Source organism: Pithys albifrons, chromosome 2 (genome assembly GCF_047495875.1).
Source record: "Pithys albifrons albifrons isolate INPA30051 chromosome 2, PitAlb_v1, whole genome shotgun sequence".
In the NCBI taxonomy this organism is placed as follows: domain Eukaryota; kingdom Metazoa; phylum Chordata; class Aves; order Passeriformes; family Thamnophilidae; genus Pithys; species Pithys albifrons.
The window spans coordinates 61872041-61886008 of NC_092459.1; the positions used below are offsets into that span (position 1 = coordinate 61872041).

General features: G+C 36.6%; 1 protein-coding gene across 6 annotated transcripts in view; it reads right to left on the reverse strand.

Annotated features, from left to right (window-relative positions):
* Positions 1 to 1961: 1961 nt before the first annotated feature.
* The window catches only part of ZDHHC14 (zinc finger DHHC-type palmitoyltransferase 14), a 98307-nt gene continuing 86300 nt past the window's right edge, over positions 1962 to 13968 (reverse strand). For 2 of the 6 annotated variants that reach the window (XM_071549253.1, XM_071549249.1), the window contains 2 exons: positions 13611 to 13713; positions 1963 to 5547 (listed from right to left, as the gene is read on the reverse strand). In XM_071549253.1, the coding sequence (XP_071405354.1) occupies positions 5146 to 5547; positions 13611 to 13713 (505 nt within the window). In that variant the 3' untranslated portion in view covers positions 1963 to 5145. Of the gene's footprint in view, positions 5548 to 13610; positions 13714 to 13968 lie in introns of all 6 variants that reach the window. The other 4 variants (XM_071549252.1, XM_071549251.1, XM_071549254.1 and 1 more) reach the window with 3 other exon arrangements.

Consider the following 13968-nt stretch of genomic DNA (forward strand, 5'->3'; position numbering starts at 1 on the left):
GCAAATTTAATGGTGCCATCACCAAGAAACACAAACCATACTACACCATTAATTTTTCCAGTGTAATGGCACTTCTGGTATGGAAACACAGAAGGCTAAAACAATTATCAGTAAGAAAATTCAAAATGCTAAAGCAATTACCATTTTTAGCATAGTCAATGTCTTTAGATTCCTGTCCACTTCAAAGGGACTATGACCTGACCTGTTTTCATACTTACAGACATATTTTCAAAACAGAAGCAGAAAAATATATTAGGGGAGATGAGCTTGAGGGCAGAACGACTCCTCACATTTTCCTTATCATCTTCCTACAGTTACTTTCTCTCAAAAGTCTGACCTTTTTTTTAATGACTTTTAAGAAATTTCTCAGAGAAAAAGAATACTATAAAGCAATTGTGATTTAAAAAAAAAAACAACCCAGTTTGATCAATATTCACAGCTGTCTTCATTTTCCCTCTCATGTGGCTTTTTTTTTAATACCCCCTCCCTCTCCCTTCACAGCTTACAGATAATTCCTCATTTCCTCCATGTCACCTGCTAATCTTCTCTGTTCTGCTTTCACTCAGTCTTCTCCTTTTCATCTTCTTATTCTTGTCCTCTCTGGCCTACCTTAGAAACAAACACCTATTTAATCTCTTCAGAACATCCAAAAGTTGTTCTCCTCCCCAACTTGCCCTGTTTATGGTGAAGTTTCAAATTCTGTAATGGAATGTCAACAGCTAGTTGCCTTCTGGTGATTGAACAGAATTGCTGCAACAACTCAAAATTAATCTAGATATCCACAGGTTTAAATAGCCCACTTAATCCGATGCATCTTTTGTGAGTCTGGGCAGTGCACTCAGGTGTCAAACTGCAACATCTTTGTAGGCAGGCAAACAAAACCCTAACCTAAGTGAACCCTGAAAACTAGGACAGTTCTAGTTTAAGTGAACTAAATCTATATGCAACTGCCTAAAAGACATTTCATTCATATTTTGGGCCTAAGAATATTCAAAGCATAGTACCTCGGTTCATGCCAGCCCTCAAAATCATTCCGCCAGCAACTGGCTTTCAAAACAAAGACTTAAAATGGCCCACAATCAAACACATCAGGGTATCACTGCTAATACGGAGGGGAAGGTGAAAAAAAAACCCCAAACCCTGAGAGATGTATGACGACAGTTCACACATATAATTTAAACCAGAAGATGACTAATGTAAGGACTGGATCTCTCTATAACATTGCTGAGTTTTTCTTCGAGCTGTATTGAATTTGGGAGGTAAAAGATAAACAGAAGCTCAATTTTTTTGGTTCTGCAGTGAAGCTCCACTCAGTATTTTGAACATTAGGCAACCATTTACTTACTGTGAACTATTATACTTACTGTATAGATTTAAAACCCCAAAAATCTGCATTACAACAAGTTGGTCATCACCTTTGTAAGACATGCTGCTGAGCCACAGGTCTTTGGGTTTCCTCTAGGAGCATTCACTGTGATCAACCGCAAAACAATTAATCTTCCATCTCTATGATTATTTTTAATGAACACACTAACCACTTATGCAAAGATACACCTACCTGTATCATTAGTTAACAGGAACAGATGAGAAGTCATCAAAGGACGTACTATAATACAAAAATACAGTAATACTTGGCCATTTATTACATTACTGTTTAACTGATATGAATTTAAAACTCCCTTTCAAGACAGAAATGCCTTTGAGAAATCACAAGAATAAAGAGCCTTTAAAAACATTTTATGAAGCACTGTATTTTGTTCTACAAAGATATAGACAACTAGAAGGGAAAAATATGATTAAAAAAACCAAAGCAGAATAAATATTTTAAATCAGATAAGCTAACTAGTTTTACACATTCAAAGATTTTAGGGTTTTAAGAAATAATTATTTTTCTGAAAATACCAACTTATACTTTGACTTTATATTTATAAATCAAACGTAGAAAGAACTATTTAGTATTAGTATATTAATTGTCAAAGAAAAAAAACCATAGAAAATACCCTGTGCAGTATTCACTAGGATAGTGATTTTGGATCCTTAGTGTGCATGCTCTGTAATCATAGTTCAAAGTAAAATATCAATAATCAGATCTGTAGAGAAGGTGATGAATAGTTTGCTGACTCATTCCGTACGCATACACACGCTCCAACGAAGGGAGTGCCCGTGACTGAAGACCGGTGTGATGGAGCTGCGGGAAATGGACCAAAAGCCCTGTCAGAGGCACCTCTTCGATCCACCTGCTGCTGAATCACTGCCTGCTGTCAATCAAAGACTGCAATTATGACTCCGTCTGGGTTAGTACTTAGTTCCCAAACCTTCCAGCAGATGTCCTCGCAAGGCAGGCGTGTCAGGGAGGTTAGAGGTGTCACCATTTAAAAGACAGATGGGGAGGAAAAGAGACCTAAAAGAAGGGTGATATAAATACATAAACGTATTCGAAGTATTAAGTGTATTTTCAAAGGCCAATCTTAAAAATATAGGCAGCATGTTTAGAAACTGTCATCTTAAAAACTAAAAGAAAGTCACCTAAACAACTATGTAACAAACAAATGTTTAAAGTAGCACATCTGTTTTCAATTTTTTTGGTAATTCTTACATGCAACTTATAAAGAAAATAGAAGGTTCAGAAAATGATGGTGAAAAGCACGAGCACAAGGCAAACAGCACAAAGACTCTAATCCTGTCCCACTCCCTTCCCCTTCATGTTAAAACTGACACTAATTCTATTGTGCACAGAGCCTTCTGCACTACTCCCTAGTGACAATGACACAAATGTCATGAAGATGATATTCTGGGAAACACAACATCCCTCATCTGTTTCAGGGAGACTTAAAAAGAACAATTTCCTTAAAAGAGTCATCCTCATCATTACCCATACAAATGGAAAGTTCTGATACGACATTAAAAACATTAGGCTTGCCCTTCTATGTAGTGAGTAATGCATCCACAGTTAGCTACCCACAGACACTTGAAACAATGATTCCTCAAATACTGGTCTACAAACTCAAAGATGGGATTCTTTACACAGGTCTACGAGACAATTATCTCCAGCCCGCAATACATGACCTGCTTTAATGCAGATGTTCACAGCTTCATATATGTGAAGCCATACCAGGCAAAGATGAAATCAAGATCATCAGCATCACTGACTCTTCTTCAAGAGTAGACACAGAAGTGCTAATACTCACAGCTTATTGGGAGACCAGCCAACTGGGACATGTCAGTCACCACAGTTTGGCTGGTAGAAAGAACTCGAGACTCTCCCAGCTTCTGGAAAATGCTGGGAGGGTAGTTACAGTAGCTGGGACAGACTTGTCTGCCAGTTTCTTTGGTGGCTTAAGTAACTGGGACAGATCTGTCTGCCAGAGGTTCTTTAGTGGATCCATAATCACACTTACAGACAGAAAGTGTTGCTATATTCTACACACTGAATTAGGTCAAAGCTAGCATCATCAATTATAGAAACAGATTCCTTAAAAAATCTTAGAGGAGTAGGGGATTTGTCAGTATCTTGTCTGAACCTTCAATAGCATGGGTAACTGATTTTCTGCAGGCTGATTGCTTTCAATTTCAACAATGAAAGTAATAAAGAAAAAAGATTTTTAGCTTGGTGTCAGTGAATGACCATGGTCAACAACATGGAACTGTTACATTTCTTAACTATGGCTTTCATGCCATAGAAGCATCAGATAAAGCACATTCTGCACTTAGTTTGTCCCAAGAAAAGAAGAACCCAGGCTCCACACACAGAAACACGGGTAAATTCAGTATTAAAGCTATTACAGTTTCTCAGCTTAATTAAGGCTTTCTTCAGCAGTTATGAAAAATACTTAGAAAAATCTCTTTAACCATTTAGTTGTGCTTTACTTAAACAAAAAGCACAGAAGAATTCTATGAAATCAAGATTTGCATTTAAAGTATCAAAGGACAAATACAAATGAAGGATAATGTCTGGGGACAGATACAGACTATTGTTCATCATTTAAGATTACTTCACTAAGCTCTCTTGTCTTGAATCTTAAGCCCCTCACCCTTTAGTCATATAAGGAACATCAAATTACAGTGCAAGCAGAGGCTAATTCTACTGTTTTCAAATGAGGGCCTCTTATGGAAGCAAATACACATCTCAAACAAAATCATAAAAAATGGTGAAAACCATCCTAATTGTAATCACCTATTCCTCCATAGCTCTAGCTTCATTAAGTACACATATTTCAGTCAAATCTTTATAAATTATGTCAACAAGTCATGATTTCCCCCTCTTTCCCCACAAAAACTGTGCAAGGATAACTACACATGTCCATGAAATAGAGGATGTCATTTTATTGGAGGTCCACAGGTTATTGTATCACATTAAGGAGTGGAAGAATTTTGTGGTATGGCACAACACAATACCTCACTCTAAACACTTAAACAGAAGGTTAAATGATATGCAACATGATCAAATCAGTAATTCGCCACCTTCTAGGCACCACTGATTAATTTAAAATAAAATTTAATAAATTGAAAAAATATAGTCCATTAATTTGTTTGTTGTACTGTCTTTAAATGAAACAGCACTTTTAAAGTCACAAATAAAAAAAGCAGCACTTTCTCTTAATACCAACACCACTGTAACACATACTGTAGCGTGGCATGCAAATCCACATCTGCAGTCTTTTTTTTTTGTATTAACAAATGGAATGGCAATTTTCTATCTCAAATATTGGTAGCATAACATGTAAGTGCAGATCATTCTGGCCACAGGTGTGGTAAGCCTTAACAAGTGTGTATTACAAGAGCATAGAACACAGAGCATGACACTTACATCCAAGAATCTCCCTCTTTTGTACTGTACATGGTGTTTGTTACAGGCTGACTTCCAACTTGGTGTACCCAAGCTTCAGGAAACAAGATTATTGACCTTATCTGGTTTTATTTAAAAATAAAATGCAGTCACCATCAAAGCACAACCATAAACCACCTGGTCAAAAAAATGCCATAGCTCCATTGAAGAATAACTCGTCTTTTTAGTAGACTCCACTACACAATAAAGTTTCAATTATAGGCATGTTACGAAGTCTTACAGTGGTACTGCAGTGTCATTCCTGTTAAGTAGAGGTTTGTATAGACACCAGGAAATGGTGTGATGTTCAAAAAAGCTGTTCAAACAGAGCTAAGCTTCACAAGACCACGTACTGAGTCTTCATGCAATGAATCCTGGCTGGCTAGACTCAGGACATGCATTGTATGGCTGTGTGTAATAGGACTTCCACTTGGCAGCATCCCAGGGGGCGATGGAGCTTCTTCAGGAGTGAGAAACTGATGACCTTCATGTTCCTCTTTTAATGGTATGATGTCTGTCAAACCTGAATCTGATGTAAGATTTGGCATAGAGGACGGTGGTGTTGGCTGCCCTAGAGTCAGAGTTGCACAAGGCCCACTGATAGAAGTCTTTCCCGGTAAAGGCAGCTCTTCACTGGTTATGCTTGGCTCGCTCTGTAGGAGAGGGGTGGCAGCAGCCTGCAAAACGAATTTGGTGCTCTGAATGCACTGGTCTTGGTCACACTGTAGAATTGGAAGGGTGTCAAAATCATATAAGGCAAATAAAACAGAGAAAAAAAAAAGGGAGAGTATGGACAAAAAGGTATGGAAAAGAATGAGATATGAAGAGAAAAAAAGAAAGCCATTAGTATCATTCCACAGTTAGCCACCCAAAAACCCATTGCATGCTGCCCAGGAAAAAAACAGAAAGGCATGCATAACTGAGCCAATACTTTGGATTATTATCAAAGTAAATTATGAAAAACATATACAATATTCACTTTAAGGTTTGGGTAGCCTTTAAAATAGCTCTAAGCATTTTTAAGTTCAAAAAAACAAGGCAGTTGTCTTCTTTCAACTGGTCTTCTTCACGCGTAGGAATTAAGCTACTACAGAAATTTTCCAGAACAAGAATTCTTTTGATGCAGGTGATTTGACAGAGTTGGCAATGCAGCCTCTGAGAGCAAAACTTTTTCTCATCACAATTTAATACATTATATATACATTCTAGAGAATATACTATGCTATACTCCATGCTCTAGAGGATGCGTAGAAATCGAGCAGCACTTCAGATGCATCAGTTTGAGATCAACCTTAATGATTTTTAGGATGTTTCTTGATTAGTCTTGACAATGTGAAGAATCAAGGTACAAAATACAAGTTTTCTGGCACGTACTGTCTCAACAACAAGCCAAATTCAGCATTATATAAATCCAGTTAAGCTCATTTAGTATTACCAGAAATGCTACTGGTTCTACACCATTCCTAAGAACTGTTTATACACAATTATCACTCATTCCTTGAGATGACAAGACACGTAGGTGATTCAATAACGCCCAGCTAGCTAAGTGGGTAGTACACCTACTTTCAAGTTAAGTTTCTTTAACACAAATTGGCATGATTTTTAAGAGCTTCCAAGGAAAAAATATATTTAATTCATAGCCTGATCAGTTATAACATCTGCATATTTTCAAAATCTTGTTGGATTCATTTGCCATAGTACTGTTCTGCTGTGTAAGAAAAGCAGTACAATCAACAAATACAACTATAAATCCAATGCAATGAACAACATTTGGAAGCAAAGAAAAGAAAAGATTCCAGAAGCAAGATGTGCCTATTCACTGTTTTTCAAGTATTCTGTTAAAGCAGTATGTTCTGCTTTATGACTAACTTCTTTGATCTGTATCAAATTACTAGACATTACAAATCCATCAGCTTTTCAGATTTTCCATAACCATTGCTACTAATGTTATTGCAAAACCCTAAAATGCCCATTTGAGTTTAATAGGCCACCCTATGAAAATTCATGGAAAGACTTTTGCTTCCTTTAGTGTATGATGAAAACCATGACTAAGAATGCTTCCTCTGATACTTTCAGGTTCTCCAATTTCACAACTAAATAGCTAAATGATGGACACACACATTAAATTCAGAAAGTGTGCAGGCAGACGACTTGGTCATTGTAGATAGGTACTATTTAAAATGTATCTAAGTGGTTTAGGACTCCCAGACCAACTATTTTTTCACAGGCAGAAGACCAAACTTTACTCAGTTACTTATTCCAATACTTCTGCTTTCAGAAAGATAAATGGACTCACTTCCTGTTACATGAATTGAGTTCATATACATTGCAAACCATTTTCCCCCTTCCCAAACGATGAACAGCCCCAGCCAAACAACTAAGTGGTCCCCTATCATTTCAGAGGGATTATTCACAGGCTTAAAGCGAAACCTTGCTTAAGTACCTTATAAGAAGAAAGCTGTCAGCATCTTTAAAAGTCAAGCTTTCAATTAGCAATTCAGTGTGAATAACTCATTTTTGATTAATATCCTGTTATTCACACCTGCTTATTTCAATTAAACTATGGCCCCTTCAACCAACCTTACTCTACAGACCTTAAAAATATGTTAACTGAATTTTCAAACTTCGAAAAAACCAAAAAAATCTATTTTTTCTGAAAAGCAGTAGCCGAAGAACAAGTTAAATAACAAAGGAATGCCTATAACCACTGGGGTACACTGAAAACAAATAATGTTAGCAGCTGACTCACTGTTACTGAACCTTCAGCTCTGGTCTTCAAAAGGAAATCACCAATGTGTCCCAGAACAGCATTTTACATTAGCTGAAGGTAATTTACTTGAACTCATTTTATAGTCTGAATTCATTTTCTTACAGAACTTGACTGCATTTCAATTGAATCCATATTGAAAAGATAAAGTAGCCTCATAAAGTTCCATTAAATAGTGTTATAAACTTCAGGTGCTGTATTTCTCTTCATTTTCCATGTACTTGTCACTTCCCTAAATCCTCTCCTTTCATTTAGATACATTTCATGTTTTCCTTTTTTTGTTCTCTTTAATGGTGAACAGCATGAAATATTTACAAAAATACAGGCTGTAAACAGCTTTCAAAAGTGAACTAGGGCAGAGTTTAAACTAGAAAAAGCATATGCGCTCAATGAAGCTCTCAAGAACAGCTGATAAGAACACATCTTATACAAGTCAACTCTTCTTGAGTCTAAACAGCCAACACAAAACTAAATAAGGACATCAGATTTGTTTTTAGGGCTGGCATGGGGAGGTTTCCTCAATTCCATATTTCACTCTTGACTGAAAGAAATTTAGGGCCAAAAGTCTTAACTGTTCCTAATAACATCAATTATTCAACAACAGAATTTCAAATTAAATAAAAATGTCTATGATTGTAACAAAAAGGAAGCCAGTCTCTGAAATCCAAATAACTAAAAGTCTACTGTAGAAATCATTCCACTAGTACCTTCTTACTTCAGACCTACTGATTTTATTTGCCACTTGAAATTTTCACTGTTTCAGAGGAACAGCAGATTCTGAAGGTAAGACAAGTTTAATGAGTTCTACAAGTACAGAAGGTCAACTACATATATGCATAGAAATTTTTAGCCAATTCTGCATTTATTTTCACATGAAAAGGCACAAATTAAAGCAAGTTAGACAAAACCTAGAATTCTGTGTTTATTTCACAAATAATAAATACAAACAACTAAGGAAACAGTTTTTGGTTCTTTTTCCTGAAGAAAATCTGTTTTTTCTAAGCTACACAGAAGATACATGATAAAACATGTAGTTGTTGTACATGGCAATGTATTTTTCACATTTCTAAATGTGATAATTTTCAAATAATCAGATGTAATTTACTTTAAATTTTAAATAAACTTTGTTAAAATTTTTCTAAACAGTCAAGACTTGTTACAGTTCTCAGAAGATGGAGAAAAGCAGGTTCAATTATCTCAGCATCTCTGAATAAAGTACAAACAACAAGTTCAGATGAGGCTTATCAGGCATTGGAATGGCCTGCCCATAGAGGTTGTGGATTCACCATCCCTGGAGGTTTTTAAACTGAGATTGGACGTGGCACTGAGTGCCATGATCTGGTAAAGGGACTGGAGTTGGACCAAGAGTTGGACTTGATGATCTCGGAGGTCTTTTCCAACCCAATCAATTCTGTGATTCTATGACAGTGCTACAAAGGAACAGGAAGGATTCTGAAATACCATACTAGGTGGGATATAGTAGATGGTTAAAAAGTGGAGGGATGGAGCTGTATAACTGTTCCCAACTGGTGCAGGATTTTATAATCAAAATCAGTGTACTGTGGACACTGTGCAACAACTGAGCCACAAACCTCACCAAGTGAATGGGTCCACTATCAAGCAGTACAGTGCACGAGGAGTAGATTCATGATGAGAGACACTTCTGAAGTCAAAGGGGAAAACTCCATCTGACCCACAGATTTTACTTTAGATTGGATTCTTTTTGTTCTTATGGACTGAAAGTCAGAGCACACTGGGTGCATTTCAGGAGCAAATCTTCTAAAATAAATCTAGCTCATGTGCTCTGGCACTGCCCTGGGATATGAATAAAATTGCAGCAAACGTGCACTATCAAAAGAATTGCTCCTAAGACATATCTCAACCCAAAGCAAAATGCTCAAGTTGATTTACTTGCATGTGCCCTTAACCCATTTTAACTGTGAAGTAAAATGCTTTAATGAAAACTTTCTATCAAGCTTGACTGTAGTAATATTGAATTGATAAGAGCCCTAAGTTCCACTTCAGGCATTTGGGAAGGACATCAGTAAATATACAAGGAAACACAGTTGTAAAACTCGCACCAAAATGGGACTCCTATCCTTGCCAATCCTGTTACTGTCATAATGGAAACACTTCTAACAAAAAATATGAAAATCAAAGGAAAAAGTACAGTAGGATGGTCAGAATTATGGTTCCCTGGGCCAGCTAAATCTGTTCCCAAATGAGTGATAGAAATACTTTTGTGAACATCTGGGAAAGGACTTTCCTGCACATCTCACTGGTAATGAATGTGGCATATGCACTATGGTTCCTACAATTTTTAGTGGTACATATAAGTAAGAAAACACTCTAAAGAATTTGCATCCAGGACAGGAAACAGAGAACTAGAAATAAGAGGAGTATTTGGCACACAAGAAGCACTGAAGAAGAGATGCCTAGGAACACAGGAGGACAAATGAATTTCTTAAGAACAAGGAAATAAACCTGTCCTGACACAAAGTCAGACAGAGCAGTCTATCACTTTATAAAGCATTAGAGAATTCGTAGAGACATGATCAGATCATGGCCAGGCTTCACCAATGAAGATTTGGGAAGGGCTCTACCCGCGTGGATTTTTTAGGTGAGGCACAGCATGTGCAGAACTGGCCCAACCCTTTAACTCTTCAGGTCCATCTGCCACGGCCGAGCAAGCTTGGACGGTGACAGTGAAGTCCTCAGGACTAGAACCTACAGCCCCCGGTATTGCCAGGAGGTCTCCCATCCAAGGACTTACCGGGCCTGACCCTGCTGAGCTTCTGAGATCTGATGGGATCGGGTGTCAGGGTGGCATTTAACTGCCTACCTCCTACAGACGACATAGTAAAGATAAATCAAACTAATTCCTAAAAAAAAAAAAAGTGCATGGAGTGGGATAGTTTCTGTGTTTCCTCTTAATGGACTACTAAAGAATAAAATACTCAGTATCAAACCCCAAAAATCAGCTCAGGATTTTAAGAGAAAACTAAGTACTGTGCCAGTGCAGACCCAAGTAATGGTAGCTGATGGGTTTATGATGAAATTAGAACTTTTTCCAGCACACACAGAAAATAAACTTTAAAATGAAAGAGAATGAATAAATTAAAGAGAAAATTATTATTTCATAATGGGTGACATACTGTACTTCATACAAAGAGAAATTCTTAAGGCTAAGAGAGATACTTGGGTGAATAAACTAATGAGAAGCTTGTAATAATCAGCAATAAAATGCACTAGGGAAATACTTTGGAAATACCAGATCTATGGATTATGACCTCCAAGTGATCATGCTTGTCACGTGGATAAGGGCATTAAGAAGTTGGCTTATCAATTTACCAGATGCAATTCAAATTATATTGAAAAAAGAAATGAAAAACACTTGGAATGTACCATGATAATAATTGTATGTGCTTCCAGCATTCATAAAAGCAAATACAATTGCAGCTTTTAGTAAATTAAGGTAGATATTAAGGACAGCATATGAGAAAAACATCTTCTATAAAGATCTAGAAAAATAAAATCACAGTATGGATTTATCAAGCACATTATAGCAATAACCCTGACTTTCTGAAATTGTGACAAACTGGGTCACTATCATGAGTAGGGTAGGTCCTATATGAAATATTCAGTCTCAGAGGCAAAAGGACCACAAAATTGTTAATTACAAAAATAGTGACCCACAAATGGCATACTAAATTAGCACTGGAAACAAGTCTGGCAACTTTACACTTAGCCTGATATTTATTTTGAGCTTAAATGCAAAAAATGATGCTAAAAGATTTATTAAAATAAATGAAAACAGATTATAATACTAAGCAACCCTGAGAGATTTAAAGGGAGACAAGAGGCTAGTTCGGTGAGGCACAAGAATCTATTTAGAAAGACACAAACCACTGAGTAACAGATTTGAGGGAAGAGAAAAAAAATGAAAGAGGGAAGGAATAACAGAAGACATCTGTGAGAGAATATGTTCATTAAAATATTTATTTAATATCAATGGTCAGGAGAGACATTTTAGCATGCTAGGTGGATTAAGCAGTATAACATCTAGACATTAAGATTCAATGTTGAGATAGGAAAATGTAATGCACTCTGGAATAAAATCAGAGACACACCATAAAGGTGCACTGAAACACACTTCAAATTTCTAATAAATTATTATTTGTACTCAAAAGCATTAAGCTTGCTAAAGTAGTGTAAATACCTCTGAAGACAGAGGTGGCTAAAATTCTCCCATTTTATGTATGGTCTAAGACTATGATCTATACATGCTCTTTCTAGTCAAGGAATTTTACTACGTCTGTCCTTATCTAAAATCGTAACAATACAAACTGCAGTACCAGACACACCCCCTTCAACAGGGAAGAGAAAATAATGTTAAGAGAAACTGGTAAACAAGCAGGTCTTTAACAATTTGCAACAAAACTCAAGGGAGAAATTTTAACCCTGATAGCCAGCAGCCACTAGAAACCAATTGGTCATGGATACAGACCAGGAATAATGTCCTGAGAAAAAAGGCATTACAGTCTTAAAAGACATTCTGACAAAGCAATTACAATATATGACATTTTTCAAGCTTTTTCTAAGAGATCATTTTCAGGAATGAAATCTGGACATATCATAGTGACTTTGATAACTGTTAAAGAACCCAGGCCTTTCCCCACTCATGTGGTGTGGTGTTCTAGGATAGAAGTTCAAATCCTTGAAGAATTTGCATGATTACAGGTATTACACTCTAAAATCATAATGATGATGCGATGATAGCTTGGCTTTGTGAATGCAGATTTGGGCAGGGCTCTCCCCACGTGGGTTTATGATTCTCACAAATAAGAAGCCTTGACAGAGTCAGAAAGTCTGGGCAATTCCTGAAAGACCTCAACCCATTTCAAACCCTTTTTTTTTCTTCTTTTTGTTTTTTTAACTCCCTTTTCTCTCTTCAGAGTTACATTATTTTGGTAATTTGTGTGGAGCATTACCTTGTTCTGCTCAACTGCACCTCACAGAAGATTCAGATTTCACACTGTGTCTCTAATACATTTTCTTATTAAGAAGACTAACAAATCTATTTAATCTTCAAAATAATATGTAAAACCGGCTTAGGAACTAAACCAAAATTTTCATACGAGTTTACAGGTAACACTAAAACTAATCTGTCTTGCAAGAGTGGGTCTTCTTTTGTTCAAAAGAAAGGCTGAATTACATCAGAAGGCCTTGTGGCTTCCTCTTTTTTGGCAGAGGGAGTGTGTCCATACCTCATGACTTCTTAGACAAAGTCTGAGAACCCACATAATATGAAGATAAGTGGACAACAATTCAGAAATAGGCACATATGCAAGAGGCTTGCCTTTGGAAAAAGATCTTTCCAGTTATTCTCTTCTTCTTGGCACTAGAAATCCTATCTTCCATTATAATAGCCAATGCTACCAGCAAAAATCAAAGTAAAAACTACTAGTACAGTTTTGAAAGGATGTTTAAAAACTTCTGCTGTAGCAATCCAGTTGCCATTTTTTGTTCATTGCCAAGTTCAGTGTCCTCCTGCTCTTTCTTCAAAACACTTCTCCCCTAGAAAATTCTCTTTGTTCATCTTTGCTTTTTAAAATATATTAGTCTATGCAAAAGTGCAGTGTACAAGCAAGGAAGGAGAGTATGAAGAAAGTGCCACACAAAATAACAATTAGCTGGAAAATGACAAACCAGAGAAAGTCCATGATACTTGAATATTCCAGTTCAAAACACAGCAGGTGTCAACAGTATATTCAATAAATCAACAGCGTAGAAAAGCCTTTTTTTTAGAATCCATGAGCAATAACTATTACACTGTGCGAAATATACATTAAAAAGAGCCTTGGATTTTGGTTTTTTCCTTTACTGTTAATAAACAAGTCATTCCACCCAGTGTGTCAGCTGTATCCAGTTAGTTATTACTTGATTAGTTCACATGAAAGTGGAGAAGGAAAACATTCACAGGAATCTTGATGAACAACACTATGGGATGATTCCTACCATGTTGCTCTGAGATTGTGTGGCCCCATACATAGTAATGCCGTTTGATGGTCCTGCTAATTGTGGTGTATCTGGTTGTATAAATCCTCTTCTGTCAATTAAGCTACAGAATAATCACAATACAGAAAAAGCGTTAGAAATCTTTCAGCCACTGTAGATTAAAGGTTTCTGAACTCTTCTAAATGCATGAGACATTTGTTTGATATGTAAGAGTTTAATAAAATTTCAAGTTGCCCTTCACACAACAGCTAACTACTAGAAATCTTTCACTGCTCTAAGTTTTTAACTGCAGAGGCAAAAGTTCACACAACAAATAAGTTAATTTCCATTTCAATCTTACATACATTTGCAGGATCAG